We start from the raw sequence: 18,655 nt of genomic DNA, 5'->3' as shown, positions 1-18,655 counted from the left end.
GGATCCTGAGTGTCTTCTCCTTTGGTCCTCTCCCACAACAGAGCACATGCGGATCCTCTGAACAAGTGGAATAGTGCTGTTTTATTCCACTTTCGGCATATTCCAGCAATATCACGGCGAGGGACACCTGCAATGGACACATTGTACCCATGAAGAGAATCGAACCTTGAGGGATAAATGGTTTAACCACTAGGCTAACGCAACGTTTGTGGATGAATGTGAGTGAATATGATTCTACGCTGCTTGTAGCACTATTCCAGCACTACCAACTAGAAATGGGCTTCACACATTGCACTCACGTGGAGAATCGAACCCGCGCCTCCGACGTGATGAGCGTCTCTTTCAACACCAGGCGTAGCCCACCTACCCAGGTGGATAAACGGTTTATCGACTGGGCTGCCTCACTGTCCCAACATCACAAAGGTCAATATGACAGGACACATAATACTTCACAAAAATATACACATTTTATTCCAAGTTCATTAGTGCAAGGATTATATGCGATCAAAAATAGGCATATTGAATATAATCAATACATATATTTACGATATATTTATATTCGTTTTACACACAGTTAGCCCATGGAGTGCAGGAATATGATTATATATCAGTCCAGGCTTAAATTCTTGAAAGTCACATGAACAGAGGCAATTATTGGACAAAGACATCGACACAGAAATATGTTATTTGGAACCCTCTGAAGTCAATTAACATACTTGTCGGATCGGATCGAACACAGAAAGATCGAATAATAAGAACATCCACCAACAGTAATTTGCGTTCGAAAGGTCTCCGTAATGTTTGAAAAACAGGTCACACTTGTAATATTCTTTAGGGACAATTAATACATCTTTCAATAGTCAAGTGTCGAGTATTTGGGCAAGATAAAGTTGTTCAAAGTTTACAATATAACAGTCACTGCATGTGTAAATATCATGCTGACATTCACATGTACCTTTCAGAGAAGCATACTTCTGAGTTATGTATACCTTTCAACGACATTATACGTTGCTTTAAGTTAAAAATGAATGAATACGCTCAAATTAAGAACGATATTTTGGCAGAGATATTTTTGCAGGCTATAACTATCAGGCTGCTACACCACATTATCAACGACACGTGAAGATCTGGGTTGGAATTGATCTTCAGCGATCCATGTTTGTCGTAGGAGGCGGCTGACGGGATCGGGAGGTCAGACACGCTGACTGCGCTGACACATCTTATTCCAACTAAGTAGACCGAAGCTAATGCTGTTTATCGTTAGTTTTCCTCGTCCAGACTCGATTATTTACAGACCGCCGATATATAGCTGGAATACTGCTTAACACAGTATTTAACAACAAACTACACGATAAACACACATTAACAATTAGTCTTCAAGAACACTGTAAATGACAAATCTGACTGGTGATTTAACTGTCCACTATCCTGTTCACGTTTTAATGGAGCAGGCTTAAGTCTATTTTGACGTACTGCGTTTTTAAAATTTATACCACAAGACACAACTCTCAGGCTATGACAACACTATCACAGTGCATAGATCAAACAGCATTAGTACGACGACATAAATCAATAATTAATCATATTAGTGAATTCGGCAGAGTATGTAATTCAGTAAGTCCGCTGTTGATCCACAAAACTATGGCTACAACTGTTGCGGAGTATTGATCCCTAGACAACATACTATGTACAAACAGAATATTGCTGAAAGCGGCGTAACGCCCGACTCAGTAAAGACACCACTGAACAAGGATTGCCTAAAACACCTGTGATGTCAACTGTGATCCTATTTCCTAATATGGAGCTGGCATCCTATTATTTTTTTCAGCTGTTGTCTTTGGGCCTAGCTGCAACTGTCAACAAAGCGAATGAGGTTAACTGTATGCCCCTTTTAGCGATATTCCGTCGATATCCCTGAAACCAGAAATGGGCGTCACACATTGTACCCATATGGAGAATCCTTGCACAGTACTTACTGTAACCAACAGAAGAAACACTACACATCCACAACTTGGTCAGTTGATCAAGGGAATATCATATGATGCGTCGCTTCAGTTAATGTGAATTAACTAAAAATGTACACTGTGTCATACTCCACAAGATCATAGTTCATGACGTAGATATACACACAAATTCTAGCACAACCACAGGCACTGCTTCTTTGTCCATGTGGATGTCCATGGAAATACACCTTAAAATTTATTCACCAAGGTCTGACGATCACAAGCACTGTTTCTAAGTCCGGGTGAATGTCTTTGGACATCTGATAAATCTGACTATATGTCCCCAAGGTTCCGATTTAAGAAGGAAGCTGTAACTGCCAGTAGGATATAGCTATAAATCCATGCCATGTTTTACAATTACTGAAACGAAGGCTGCAGTTGAACAACTTAAGTGTATTGCCATGGAGCACAGCAAACGCGGCCCTCATAATGTGGACAGCCATTTAATGATAGTGGTTCAAGAAGCTCATTCACTTTATATGGCTGGTCGTGACAACCAGTTTCGTGTTTCACGTGAGGCAGGTATGTAGTTGGTTGATGCCAATCCAGATGAAGATGACTAGGTTCTTAAAGTTCATAGGAGCATAAGCTCCCCAATGTAAAACACCGCAACATCAGTAATGGTACAACTGTTCACAAAACCTCAAGTATATGCCTATATTAATGATTAATGTAACACTGGTTCATGTCACTCCTACATCTTCAGACCCATGAAGATCCGGTTAGATCCGGGTGTCTTCAGCAACCCATGCTATTCATGTTCAGGGTAGCTGACTTGGACGACACATCTTATTGTATCACAAATGCGTAGATCGATTCTCATGTACTTGATCACTGGATTTACTGGTCCAAACTCGATTGTGTACAGATTGCAGACATAGGAAGAATATTGGTGTGTGCAGCATTAAACCACATTTTTTTCAAAGATAAAGAATACAGATTTCTGTGTACTCATCCATCGATCTGGATATCTGATAACGCACTTTATCTATCTGGTTTTCCTTCTCAATGACGTTCTCGGTCCCGTGACACTGTATGATAGTATGAACATGTTTACATCCGAGATGAGTATGTGGAACTGGCACAATGCATCAGTTCCCCATCCAGTGACTGTCAGCGTATCTCCCCATATAGGACGGCCATGCCTGTTGGTCGTACGGAAGCATCTGAGAGCATCTCTTGTTCTTGTTGTGGGGCTCTGACATAGTTGTATTTAGACACGTGCATTTGATACGGACCCTGAAGTAACAAATCAGATTAATGGTAAAGTTAAGAAACAATTGCAGGGGAGAGTTCCAAATTGGCAGAGTGATTGATCTAAGAACGTAATCATTCTATAGATAGATACATGTATGATTATTATTGACTAGCTTAGTCTAGCTTGACGTAGAGTATGGCTTGTCTGGTGAGTGAGTGAGTGAGTATGTTTTTACGCCGCTTTTAGGAAGCCATATTCCAGCAATATCGCGGCGGGGGACACTACAAAAGGACTTCACACATTGTGTCCAGATGTCTGGTCCTGACTCGATAATTTGCAGAGAGCAGTTTTGTGCTAGTAACTGGAATATTGCGCTGTTAAACAACAATCAACTCAAATGTAAGAAGCGGGATTAGGTGGTCATGCTCGAAGATTTGGTTGACACGTCATGGTATCCCGGTTGAATGGAGCGATGCTCATGCTGTTAATCTAGTCCTAACAGCAAACAATAAACAAAGTTACATCACCTATACACTGTCATCTGGCCCATGTGGATATTCAGCGGATTGTAATCGTCTTGGCTCTCGTACACGCCGTCATCTGGCAGTTCGTGGCCGCTGTTTTTAATGCAGTCTTGGGTGATTACTCGCTCATAGTTGTCATGATCCAAACCGTAGTACTCACCTGAAAATGTGGAAAGACATTGAGTATATGAACAATTCTATCAACAGGTTGCCTCGTGTGTTCTCATATTTCGATCGCTCCGTATTATGGTGATCTACGTTCATCTGTTGGTAATCTACAATCTGTTTATGTATTGCAGTGTTCTGACAGAAACATAATTTTAGAGATAACTGGTATAAGTTAAGTTTGTTTCTGTGATATTTTGTTGATTGCGCTGTCCTGCATGTTTAATGAATTTATGGTTTGTTGTACAGTCACGACATTGTTATAATACTACCAATGTTAACTATCTCAGGTATGAGATTGCTTCTCAATAAACATATTGAATTAGATAAATGTAGACTACATTTATTGTGTAATATTGTGTCAAAAAGCTGGATCAGTAGATATTCTGAATGTGATTGACAGATATATTAACAACGCAGAACTTACTTTTTGGATCAAAACGAATCTTCTCGTTCGCCATGCGGTTTGATATGCATTTCTGATCCTGGGGTAAAATTGCATGTGTCTTTGCTGGGTAAAACCAGTAGGTAGCAAAAATATAATCCATGGTATGATTGTAATCTGGATGATCAAGTGGTAATGTTGACGGAGCAACCGTCCCCGTTGATATCAACCTCTGAAGGCCATCGGCGTCATGTGGACCAACATGTCGTCTCTTCCGCTTCCGGTTTTCGCCATGATCGGAGGATTTAAATTTGTTGCTATTTCGTTTCTTTCTTCTCATGTACTGCCCCTCATATCGATTGTATCCCATCTCCCTCCTCTTAATTTCTTTTAGGAGCTTTTCATTCAAATCTTTTAACGTTTCAACATTCATGAAATCATTCTCATTCATCTCAGCCTCTCGCTTCTTCCTCATAAAATGAAATTTTTCCTCTCGCTGAGATCTCTTCTGAGACAGCTTATATTTAGGGTAATCCTGACGGTACCTATCAGTGTCTTCATAATCATCATCATCTCTCTGGTAATATCCCGGGTATTGAGAGTCCGTATTTAAGTCATACGGAAGCTGGTAGTAATCGGGGTCGTATTGGTTCCGTCGTGGAGAGTTGTCTCCCGTTGACATGTAGCCATGTCTAGAATTCCCGTAGCCTCTGTCCCCGTTCCGATTTGGACTTCCCAAGCCAATCCTGTCCCTAGATCCGAACATTTGTCCATTTCTACCCAGCTCCTGTCTTGTCGGTATTTGAGCTCCTTTCTTTCGGCTGGATGTCTGCTCATTGCGGTAGTTTGCATCTGGGGAAATGAATTCTTTCGTCTGGACGGGAACTGATGGCATCCTGACGTCACTTTTAACTGTATCGTCATCTGACTGAAAAACAATACCCAGAATTTATAAAGTACACAGTCGCTATCAACAGACAACGATTCCTATCAGATTTCCTTATGAGCAAAATATGCCTAGGTCACTGAAAATCAGCAATGACTCAAGATGTACAAGTTGTATGGGTAAGTTGTATGGTTATACAACTTCTTTATGAAAATGTAAGCGGCAATAAAATTCTATTTCATATATTAATAGTAACAAGTAATGCCGTTTGAATTAAATTTGAACGTACACCAGTGACATAGGGAATTCAGGACCTTAGAAATTCCAGACTTGTTTCATTTAGGGCTTTAAAATCAGAGGAGGGCTAGACAGTGGGGAAAATATTCACGGAATCTGATACAGGCGGCACAACAATGCACAACAGAATTCAGCACTGAATCTAAAACACGAACCTTCCAAAGGCCCTTAGCCTTCAAGATGTATTTGTCATAATGACTGTTGAGGTTGGGATGAGACGCAATGAAGTCCAGAGCCTCTTTACTGGTATTGACCCAGACCGAGTGTTCCACACGCTGTCTCTCGCCTGAAATAGACAGATACGACAAATCCATTCAAATAATAGTCTTCTGTTCACCAGTGTGTCATGGGACATAACAAATAAAATAAACTTGTCCCGGAGTCGGAAAGTGAGTTTTGTTTTACACCGCTTTTAGCAATATTAGATCAATATCACGGTTGGTGACACCACAAATGAACACGTGACTATCATGAATGATGTTGGGTTATTCTTTGCATTTATAGAGTGATCTATATGTGCATTGTAATTTTATTATTTTTGTATTTCCTGTGAACGTTCACGCATTGCATTACTTTGCCAGCGTACATGCCTGTATCCGATATTGACCAAATCGGTCAGTTATCCCTCTAATTGTTGCTTGTCTTTACCTGAATAATACACTGTTTTTCCCGGTGGTGCCACGTGTGAATTCAACGCATAAATTTTGCTGAACCCCTTGGTTTTGAAGCGTAGTTTACAGAAGTCGGACCGGCTCTGCTCGTGGACGTTTGTGCCTGAAGAGGGAGTAAAATTACTTGTGAGGATGTACATATTAATTTAAAGCGCACAGAGCATTTCCAAACGAATGGCAGTTTTAAGGTGTATAATGTTGGAAGATATCCATAGCTTACAATTGGAAATGCCGTCTGAATTAATAATTAATAATCAACGAATCATTATTGAGCTAAAGACGTGTCTGTTCATGTGCATTACATGTCAATGTATGACTGTCTGCGGCATCGTAATTCCATACTTCACACCCGCCATGTTGGTCTGAGTGGTAGGTGTGATCGTGAATAGTAAGCTTTGATACACCACAGTTAGACTGGTTGGTTTGTTGTTTAACGCCAAACTCGACAAAATTCAAGCTCTTTGACAGCCGTCTGTACATAATTGAATCTGAACCAGACAATCCAGTGATTGACATCAAGAGTGAGTGGGTGAATGAATTTAGTTTACGCCGCACTGAGCAATACACCATCTATATGGCGGTGGTCTGTAAGTAATCGAGTCTGGAATTGGCATCGATTTGTGAATACGACATGTGTGACCACACGACCCCGTTAGTCGCCTTGCAAGGCAAATGTGGGTTACTGAAGATCAATTCTAACCCAGATCTTCACGTGTAACTGCCTACCGGTTGTCTTCAGCAACCCATGCTATTCAGGGTCATTTACGATGGACGACGCATTTATTGTATCACAAATGCGTAGATCGATTCTCATGTTCTTGATCAATGGATTTACTGGTCCAAACTCGATTATGTATCCGCTTTGTATGTGTGTTTGCAGTAACGGACTGCACATACCCCGTTGTTATTACACAGGTGTGTGGTTTACCTTTCAAAAAGGTGAATTCCCCTCCTCCTCCCTCGTGGTCCTCACAGTCGGCCACCCAGTACAAGAAGATGTCGTTGCCCCTCCCCTCAAGGCTGATGGTCAAGGAGGAAGCCTGTGCCCCCACAGTGTCCCTCACTGGCTTGTCCAGAAGAGGGGCACCTGTCTGACCGTCCAGCACTGTAGTCTGTGGCAAGATAAATCCATGCAAAGTCAGAGCAGGCCAGATTAGAACAAGGGTGGATAACTCTAACCTGCTTGGTCAGGTGACCCTAATCTGCTTGGGAAGGTAACTCTAGCCCTTCCAGTACGCGGGGAATAATATCATTTTACATAATAATCTGAGAATATAGGATGACTGGTTGTTTCACAAGTGTCTTCACTGCAATGGCAGATTGTCCAAGTATTACTTGGACGTTACATAACAGTCACAGATTATTTCTAGTTTATAATTCATTCGTGCAGAAATAACGTTCATAACGAATTGCTTTAATTAGTATTTCTTTTGAGAGTATGTATTTTTGGCTTTTAACACCTCTATTTGAAGGGCATAATTAAATTCTTCGAGTCATCCCAGGTTCGACATTAATGACTGGTGTAAAATGTAATAATGATAGTAATGATAATAGTCTGTTTGTTAACCTATTGACCACACATTTGTACGCTCAAAGCGCTGAAGTGACCACGTTTTTACTTCGACACCACAGTATGTTTGAGACATCAAATTCGACACAACAGTGTTGACAATATTTGCTTCCTTGTATCATCACAAGCACAAATACCTCTGAGTAATAGTAGACAGGGAAACCTGGTCCATGGGAAAACTTTACAAGGAAGTCGGGCACGTCGTCGTCGTTGTAGTAGCCGACAGCCGGGGTGCTGAAACGACGTGGACAGGTTCAACGCTAACATAATAAAATGGCGTTGCGAGGTAATCATGACATCACGCAGATGTCCATATATGTCTACGGTATATCTAATAAGTGAGTCAAAAGTAATCATCTACACGAGCGTTAAGACTGATAGACTCAGCATTGTTTCCCATTGTTCTATCTACTATCGTGTTTGTATACATACAGTACTGTCTTTATGTATTTTATTTTATCACTATCCGTGCCTACTGAGTGATTAGGCACTGCCATGTTATGTCACATATAGGTATTATAACTGTTGTCATTATGATATTTACCTGTACGACTCCGACAAAGGGAGGGTGTAGTTCCAAAGCTGAGTGTAGTCGTGGCCGTTGAAGGCGATGGTGCTGGAGTTAAAGGTGGAAATGACAATGTCCTGGACGCCATCCCCGGTAATGTCTATAAGCACCGGCGGCGTCATCACTCCTTTATACTGGTCAGTGTATATCGGCACAGCCTGAAACAGTAGTGAACGTATAAGACGTCATAGCTCCCTGACACTCGTCAGTGTATATCGGCACAGCATGAAACACAGTAGAGAACGTATGAGGCGAATGGCCTGTGAAAAGAGGGAACATGAAACACGCTAACTTGTATTCACTTTGCATCACTATAGTCACTATAGTTACAACAATATTTGATACATTATCAGGGGTCAAGTGGATAGAACTTTCACGGGAGGAGCACAACAGATGGTCCATGATCTCATCCCGCGTCACTATGAAAAGACATAGTCTCTTAAATACTTACTTGTTGTTACGCTCACAATCGGTGTGAATGTTATTATAGAAGTTGATGAATAACAAGAAAAGTATGCTACTTCATGAATACCGACCTCGATATTATTATTATGCGGCGCTATCACCCTTTCTTGACAACGGTATGAGAATATATAATATGCCCAAACGTCGCCGCATAATATGCCGCAATATTGCAACATGATGTCATAAAGAGGTCATTGTCCATAACGTATCATACATTTCTTTCTATACTTAGCGCTTGTCATGAATGGGACAAAACAAAGGTTGATCTGCTCAGTCAAAATATTGTGTCTGAGCGGGGATATTCAATTCAGTATTTCTGTGGACTGGTATTAGTATCAACCAAATTCTGGAGTAGTACAATGCAAACACAGTCGGGCAAACACATCGATATATACGTAATGCCAGGGGAACACTATTTTCCCGTGGGCCACGGCAACCCGATTTCCATGAAACGGAGTGCTACGTTAAGTCCAGCTAGGTTTTCTCACGCTATCCGTGAAAAACCGGGCTGCCTCAGTTCCTGAATTTCGAAGTCGCAGTAGGATTCGGCAAGCATAGGTTGCTGAAGGTCTGTTCTACCCCGGACCTTCACGCTTCCAAGGGTAGCATGAACCCTCAAGGTGAAGAAGATTTTGTGTTTGTATGTTTGCTGTGGGCATACATCGAATACCTGCGTCAGTAAGAAGGCCAGCGTCGGCTGCAGGGAGGGAATGTCAGAGAACGCAACTTCACTTTTCTCGCCTGCCCTGTGAACCGCCACACGCGTGGATGCGTCGTGATAGAACGGAACGGCTACCATACACCCTAGTTTGCCATGAGAACCGACACAAAACGGGCAAGAAAGATGAAAACCAAAAGTGACAAAACGCCAAACAAACCGAAAGTGACCAAGCTTGGAAGGATCGTGAGACGCCGTTGAGTACAGATCCTCCCGTCCCACTATGGGCCCATAACGGATCGTCTTCATGTCTTGCTACGGACTCGGTCACTGTGTTGCGTTTCGTTGCCACCCAGATTTCCCATTAGTACTGTAACTGCCGAAGCAAATGTTTTTAACAGTTTGAAAATCTAGCGCTGTATCTATGGCGATCACTGACCATCACGTTTGCTCATTCAGATATAGCTGGAGCCTCTTTTAGCATTCTAAACTCACCTTCTGCACCTGGCCCTTGTATAGATGATTGAGGGTGATCCTCCACAGTGACCCTGCATGGGTCTCTCCTCCCGTCCCAAAAAGCACTATCTGCGTCCCATCTAGCTGTGTGTACACCTGGGGTGAGTAGTACGTCTCCCGCTTGTCCGGCACTCCCACCCAACGCAACACCTCACCGGTGCGGCCGCTGAAGAAAATGAGTCGACCCGTCAGTCGATACTCGCTCCCTGTAAACAAAGGCAGAACACGATAAGATGAGCTGACCTGTACAAGAAACGTAAAAGATGATATCAGTCGACTCGTCCAACCCATGCACGTAATACACACAGAAAGTATTTAAGATCAGTCACCCTGTCAGGTCACTCTCCCTCTCAGATCACTCGACTAACATATGCAACTTGCTTCCTGTCTAAGGCTAAATAACATGTATGAATACTCTACTATCAGGTAACTGTTCATTGTCCATTGTGTACAAAGTGATAATAAGATTGGGTACTCACTCCCTGTATAAAGAGAAAGTAAACATATGAATGTTCAGTGTTCTGAGTTCAGTGTTCTGTTTAACCAGACTGAAATACATTGTCTCTTCTGTGTATTGCAATGTTTATAAGAGCCTAAACAATCTGCAGTGACATTGCAATAGTATTCTGAAATTCCCTCAAAATCAGGTTTTGATGACGATGTTAATAAAATGAAGACGTTAACGTCGCCATCTTACCCGGATCCTGCAGAGGGTCGCCACCATGGGCAGCCAGGACATCGACGACGCCATCATGGTCCAGATCAGGGACGAGCTGCGCGGTGTACAAGTTCATGATGCTGTTCCGAGACTCTTGCTCGCCGAAGTCCCACAAGAGCTGTCCGTCCTTTCCGCTTATAGCCTGGAATGTCTGCAAGCATACAGACGTTATTGGCGCAAGTGCTGACACATGCCGTCAGTTCATCATTTGGTATATGTCCTCAATCAGCAATATCGGCGTGAATGTGAGGATGGTAAGTGGATGTGCTGCCGGTGTGTGAATGTGGATGAGGGTCTGCACTATTGAACAACAAACATTTAAACCCTAATAAATGTGAGCAAAGTCCATTCGCATTTTGTCTCATATATTTCACTCTGACGACGACGACGACGACGACGACGACGATGATGATGATGATGATGATGATGGTGATGGTGGTGGTGGTCGTGGTGATTGTATATCTCAAAGCAATTTGTTTTCGGTAGTCCCCTCTAGCAATAAGCACTGGTAACTGAAGACCGATTCTACCCCGCAATTCACTGATGCCTCAAGTTTGAGAAAGGGAGACAACTTTCGATGGCTTTCTTCCAGCTCCCGACCACACAACTATCTGATGCGGCGGATCAGCATCACTCAGCTTGGGATAACAAGAGACAGGGAGTGCAGTGATCTAAATGAAGAGTATCGATTCCTCCTGGTTCTCCTTTTGAGGAGAGAAACGATGGCAACCCAAGTTACACATGATCTCCTTCAAATTACTGCTCACTCCGCTGCGCGTGCTCTGACTATGGGTGCAGGAAAGTGGTCCCTGGAGACGAAACCCGACCAATTTGTCGGTTTGTAGAACCATGATCAACTTTATGAGAGTATCTCGTCTGATGTTCCGCTGTTCGCCTACCTTACGCAGTTGACTCGAGACTCAAGTTTTCATTTCTCATATCACGCTCTCGCGACAAACTGGGTTTATATTTAAAGTGAAATATAAATTCGTAAAATGCACACAGATACGGCGTTTTCAGTAGCTGAGGATTTCTCTGGCTTCATGGGGCATCATGACCTGCAGCAGTGGGCGGCCATTGTATCATGGCATCTCTCATGGAAAACGTCTCAGTTATTACTCCAAGGAAAATATTTTTAGTTGTCAATTTCTTGATTTTTTTTATAGAAAATTATTGGTCCGGTAATAAAAGCTAGAAAACATTTACGATATAACCCCAGCATTTACCTTGAGCATGGGCGAGTGTATGCCAGCAAAACGAGCATCTTATCCCTAGGCATGTCCATAGGAATGCAAATTAGATTAGCAAAATAGACATCCGGAAGTTGTTTGTTTTCGTACCGGGAGTGCAGGATTTGAAATGGCAGCTAAATATCACAAGGAATTGTGAATCAGTGTTGTCAATACAACTCCCTTTTTACACCTATCCATGGGCATATGTAATATTTGGGAATACGCCTCTCAGAAAAAATACAGATTCTAGTGACTTTGTCGCGGAGGTTGAAGGGGTTATGTGCCTGAAACTGCATAAGTCTGAAATGCTAAGACAGATTGCCAAAGGAAATTGCGATTTCAAGTACAGCAGCGTCACGTGTATAATCGTGTTGTATTGCAGCGAGTGATTGATAATATGAACAACAACCCACGATGTCAAAGTGTGATGACACGTAATCAGACAAGCCACGGCGTCTATGCCAGTGACAACCTCATCCATTACGAAGTCTCCGCCGTTAATGATAACCGGGGATAGCTTTAACGCGGACTACTGAAGAGATAACAGTATTTCGAACACGCAGCGATTGGTGATTATGTAGTGTCAGTTTGTGTCGGAGGCCGACTCCTATAACCGATGTAGGCACATTCGTCGTATGTCATATGAGGTTCTGGAAGTTTCCAAGCTGGTGCAGTTTCCTGCGTCTTCTGAACGAAATGGAAATGTCTCTGGCGCTTCGTTTACATGCCATGGAATAGAGAATGACACTCAAAGTCTTAAAATAACTTCATTCCCATCACACAAAACAAAACATTTCCTAAAAGCAGGATGTCAATAGCTATGTACCCTTCTGAGCTACATTTCAGTTTCACACTTATTGATGATGACTTCTTAAGATTGGCATCAGTGCATTCAGCATCGTCGCTCGTAAGCAACAAATGAGTTTCAAGATCTTCTGTACCGCTCGACATTGATGCCAGTGCTACACGTAATGTCTCCTAATGCCCGCCTTCTGACTTTCCAGATCTTCTGTACCACCCTACACAGAAGCCAATGCTACTCGCTGTGTCTCCTCAGACAACTGACAGTTTGTGTACTACACATCATTCCGACCAGCCAATGCATAACATATTACATCCGAGGTTTTCTGAACTCAGTCTACATTAACGCACAGGTGATGCCTCCGAGGTCAAGTGACATTTCAAACACTACGTTTGTTCGCCCACCAGCTAAAGTTGAACACATTAACTTCTGAATTTCCGAAACGCCTCTGAGGCCTTTTTCCCTAGATAGGTGACAAGCCAAAACAAGTAGTTAAGAGCCGCCCGGGTGGATGAAGTTACATGTATAATATAACTATTACCCTCATGTTGCCACAGGCAGGCTTTCATGCCAGCAAAACAGAATGAAAATGGATTACAAAAGCTCTGAGATAGGAGCATTCACGTGATCAATTGAAACTGCTCCATTGTAAACGGACTAATTATCCTAAACAACGAAACATGGGTTGTATTTGTTACTCGTCTTTAAAAACGTATGAAAACTGTCGTTGTTTTATCGTTGAGTGGGTAATTTATATGTGACTGCCTCTATACATCACATGACAATTTGACATTGTAGTAATCTGACACCCATGACTCTCTGGCACGCTGCCAAGTATTCAGTGATAATATTACGATAGACATATATTTGTAGTGGTGTGCGTGTAAATCAATCGATCCCCACAATCCATCTGCTTATCGAGTTACTGGAAGGTTTTCGCTGCGAGCACATGACGTGATTAAATCAGCGTCTCGCCTAGATGACTTGCTTGGCATTGTTGAAGAATACGAGGTATAACGTGCTTATTGACTAGAGTGAGTGAGTTAGAAAATACCTTGTACATAATTTTAAATATGTTTGCGCAATATCCATTAGCAACTAGAAACAGTCACTGTAAACATTTTCTTGAATTACTGCCCATAGACTTAAGGTATTAACGTATCACATTAAACTCCACTCGTGACTTTAAACTTAAAATGTGGACCGTGCAGCTTAGTAAATCGTTATACCACAGGAACATGCTAGTGGTATTAGTTTGGCTCTTCGAGTGAACACCCATGGTCGATTTTCTCAGTGAATACAATATGAAGGTTGTGATTACCGTGTTCAACACCTTGAAATTGCGCGAATATAGCTAAATGCGTTGTAAAATGACATTCATTCATCCGTCAGTGATTTGACCATGAGGCAATGTTTAAGTTAAGTGCCCTTTATCAGGACGTTTGCTGGTGGTGTAGCCGTGGGATTAAAGCGTTCGCTCGTCAAGGAGAAGACCCGACGGTTCCTTTATTCACTTGCGGACAATGTGTGAAGCACATTTCACGTCACGCTTACGTGTGGAGATCGGATTAGAATCTTCAGTAGCCCGTTTTTTTTTTGTCATATGAGGAGACTAACGGGAGCGGATCGTCTGACCTGGTTGAGACATGTCATCGTATCCTAGGTACGTAGATTGATGTTCATGTTAATTATCACTGAGCTGTCTGGTCCAGAGTCAATTATTTACAGACCACCGACATACACATTGTAGCTGGAATGTGACTAAAATCACTCACTCGCTCACACTTACCCCCGCTCGTCCTCCACCCAGGCAGTCAAGGACACCGTCGCCATTCAGGTCTACGTTGCAGCTGACTCCGTACATCTCGTGCTGAGCGTAATGTCGCCATAGTTCCTTGCCCGTCTTCCCGTCAAGGGCCAGTAATCCGCCGAAACATGGTTTCGTACCGTTAAAATAAATATCACACACGATGTCTGGTATCCCATAGCCGTCAGCTCCTGTTTAAAGACCATAAACATAGAGTAAAAAATCATCTTAAACCTCTGTACTCATCTACCTATGGTGGAAGTATGAAAGGTTGCATCGCTTAACACCAGCTATGTCGAAACGTCTCCTATACAGAATTAAAACAACGCATATATCAATGAAAATTGCCCCCATTCTTCATGAACAGGGAGTTTAAATTCTACGTGAATCAATCTAATCGTAGCCCCCCAAAATAATGGCTTTCGCTGACTTTGACCTTGACATTCACGCTCTCACTCACTCATTATGTACCTGCGATTTGTTTTCGAATCAAAGAGAATATTGTGCTGGAAAAAGCTTGAAACATAACTACGCCACAGACTGTTTAAACAATAGAAAAACTTATCAGACACTCAGTGTGACAGGCCGTTGTTGTTTCTTTTGTGTTTAGTCTTTTGTGTGGTTATATAAAATATTTTGCTTTATATATATGGACCCTGATAATTTCCAGTCAAAAAGAAATTAAGTCAAGGAATATATGGTTGTGTTCTGTTTGCTCGGCATTGTAATGCCATGCACGTCCCAACTCATTATTCTATGAGGCCTGCACTGACTACTTGACTTTCCGATTGTTTCTTGACGATGATAATGTTTCACTAATCACAAAGGTTCGATGGTGTAGCCAGGTGGTTAAAGCGTTTGCTCGTCACGCCGAAGGTCCGGGTTTGATTCCGCGTATAGGTACAATGTGTCCCCACCGCGATATCGCTGTAGTATTGCTATAAACGGCTTAGAACTTTAATCACACTCACTAAACCACGAAATAGTAAACACAGCTCTCAATAATGCACTAATCAGTTATAAACAAACACTGTATAATCCGAGGTCAGAAAGGTCAATGACACAAAGAGGAAAATGATGTTACTATGGTAACGCGAGAAGAGTGTGGGAACAATGTCCGCCGCCACATCGAGATGACAATGTCCTCCTCCGTAGTATCGATTGACACTGTCAGTTAGTGGACGATAGGTCAACGTCGTGAGTGATGAGTTACGTGATCAAACTGGCCATTTGTTGACAGTATGTCAGAACAAATGTTGACATTATCTTAGAATAAATGACATTGCGTCCTCTTCAGATAGAGAGTTAAAAAAGCATCAAACGATAACGTTAAACACAAATGTTTTGTTTGATGTTAATTGTTTATAACGCCGCACTAAGCAATACCCCAAATGTATTGCGATGATCAGTAAATAACTGAGTCTGGCCTAGAAAATCCAGTGATCAACATCATGAGCTTCGATCTCCGCAACCAGGTTGCGATGACATGTGCCAACCAAGTGAGCGAGTCGGACGACCCTATCCCGTTCGTCTCCTCTTACAAGCATGGGTAACTTAAGACCAATTTTAACTCGGATCTTCACGGCTACAATGCACACCACTGAGATCATTTGCACTTTCCAACATCAGAAACAACCCCCGCAGGGACATCCACGAACTTAACACCATCAACGAGGCAATGAACAGCTGAAGCTAAAACAAATGTGTTTGATTTCAGTTTCAAATCCAGTTCCAGCCATAATGTAGTCAATATAAATATCCTTTCATGTGTCGTATCCTCTAACGTGATAGCTAAATGACTCGGTGTTCGGTAATCTAGCATCTAACGTTGTCTACATCAACCCCGTATCTAGCACGGCTTCATCTGACATTTGTGATGCTGACATTTCCCTTGAGCAATAGACAATTAGTGCTTCCTCAATCGTTCGTGGCTCTGAAGTACATGACCCGTATTTCGTTTCCGAAGGTGATGATAAAAAACAGATTACAAAATTACAAATGTCAAGCGGCATTAGCGGATCACTTAAATTGGCTTTAAAGAGTTCATTTTTTCATTGTTATTAGAATATCGATTTCTAATTCAAATCCCTTTCACGAAAATACCCCCCCACCCCCTCCCCTCCCTCCAGGTAATGGAACAGAAATTATTGGTAGTAGCATTTTTCTTTTCAAGAACTGTGGTCCCGGCTTTGTGTTTACTCGAAACATCGGCTATGCTATATTTATAACCAGTGTTACGCTGAAACACATAGCACGATACCAAAAATGCATCTCAGGACGAAATGCGCAGTGTACCTGACCTCACTCATTCACTGACTGTAAAATGCCATTCATATATAGCGCTACGCATGGTAACAATAAGTACCATCATTAAATGATTTGTAGTATGGCGTTGCGTTCAACAACGATAAACGTGCGCTTTATCCTAACTATCAAAATCTCCCAATTGCTTTAGTCGTAAATTGAAAAACATCAAATAAAATGTTTACCAGTAGCAAATCCCATGATGACATCCAGTACTCCGTCCTGGTTCACCTCCACCATCCTGAACGCAGTTTCAGTCAACATCTTGGGCATCCCAACCACCCAAACATCCTCCACCTCTATGTTATCACAGCCAATCACACCCATCCTCTCAGAACCCTTTCCACCAATCAGCTTCTGTGTGACATAATCGAATCTGTGCTGATACCGGTTCACAAGGAACAATATGAGAATCATCAGTCCGCCAAGGGAGGCAACTAGGAAAAGGAAGTAGAGAATTGGCCGGATAAGGAGTCTACATTTGCAGTCTGGTCGCCGACTTTTTACCCTTGCTCTTTGTCTTGGGTGCATGAGGGGTTTTGTTGCAGAGGACCCGTCAAGGATGGGGTCCTCAACGAACACATCATCGTCATCGGAGTACTCGCCGTCATACACTTTGTCGCTGTTATAGTCCTCCTGGTACCCGTTGTGCTCACGGGGGGGTTTCCGGCTGAATATAACCTTGGTATCCATTTTTCCGGTATTCAAACTTACGGAAGTTCAACGCAGGTGTGACAACTACAAGAGATCAGAGAGGCACGTTTCCTTCCATTAGAGTCGCCACTTTGTGGTGATGTCTCGTGGTGAATTTTCATGTATTATTGACTGTTAAGATGTATCGTAATACATTTTAATGTAGTGTGAACTATTATGGTGTACTGTGATGTATTGTTAACTATTACGATGAACTGTGATGCAATGCATTGTATCATCAACTATTGCAATGTAACAATCACGTGCCAATTGTTAAGATGCATGTCCATGTACTGTGATGAATAGCAATGTATTAGAATGCGCTATCAACTATTACTATGTATTGTGATGCACTACAATGCAGTATCAACTATTACAATGTATTGTGACGTATTACGATGTATTATCAACTGTTACCCTGAATTGTGATGTATCACAATGTATTATCCACTATTACAATGTATTATGAAATATTACAATGTATAGTGATGTATTGTGACGGTTCAGGTCAGCACAGGCCGCAGGGCTCCCAGAGAATGTATTAATTGAAGTGTAATGTCATTGTTAGTGCGCTGTAGGTTCTGTCTTCTCGTATTAATGTCAATACCATCTTTTGTCAGTATAGTGAGTACAACTCCTGCTGTGACAGCTGCGTAAGAGGATGTCCGATGAAGATGTTTCTTGAATGGCGTATCACAGTCCCTCACCTGTTGGAAAATACAACAATTGTTCATATTCAGGTGTAAAGGAAAACAGTGAGAGAATCTCCACAACAAACGAAAATGGATACAGACAGCTGGTAAAAACCCAGACCATAATCACAGTCCGTTGTACAGGTGTACAATAGGTGGTACGTGTGTACGTCAAGGTACATGATATACCCAACATGAAACCTGGGCGATGGAGGATGGCCTACGCTACTTGTAACAATGTCTTCAGCGTAACTTGACATCAAATAGAATATCTACACCACACCACACCACACCACACCACACCACACCACACCACACCACACCACACCACACTACTACACACTACTACACTACTACACTACTACATTACTACACTACACTACTACACTACTACACTACTACACTACACTACTACACTACACTACACTACTACACTACACTACACTACACTACACTACACTACACTACACTACACTACACTACACTACACTACACTACACT

At 42.1% G+C, this 18,655-nt stretch overlaps 1 protein-coding gene across 1 annotated transcript; it reads right to left on the bottom strand.

The window, feature by feature from the left end:
- Positions 1–445: 445 nt before the first annotated feature.
- LOC137291056 (uncharacterized) lies at positions 446–17,540 on the bottom strand. Its single transcript, XM_067822338.1, has 12 exons — positions 16,955–17,540; positions 14,448–14,656; positions 10,604–10,775; positions 9,886–10,112; positions 8,244–8,425; positions 7,837–7,933; positions 7,058–7,241; positions 6,107–6,232; positions 5,614–5,744; positions 4,318–5,203; positions 3,729–3,885; positions 446–3,242 (listed from the first exon to the last, which is right to left on the bottom strand). Exons 1-12 carry the CDS (start codon positions 17,460–17,462, stop codon positions 3,095–3,097), a joined length of 3,027 nt encoding a protein of 1,008 aa, XP_067678439.1. The 5' UTR covers positions 17,463–17,540; the 3' UTR covers positions 446–3,094.
- Between the last annotated feature and the right edge of the window lie 1,115 nt (positions 17,541–18,655).

The sequence above is a fragment of the Haliotis asinina genome, chromosome 1, assembly GCF_037392515.1.
Source record: "Haliotis asinina isolate JCU_RB_2024 chromosome 1, JCU_Hal_asi_v2, whole genome shotgun sequence".
In the NCBI taxonomy this organism is placed as follows: Eukaryota; Metazoa; Mollusca; class Gastropoda; order Lepetellida; family Haliotidae; genus Haliotis; species Haliotis asinina.
Note: the sequence above shows the minus strand (reverse complement) of the source record. Positions and strands in the feature narration are given on the sequence as shown.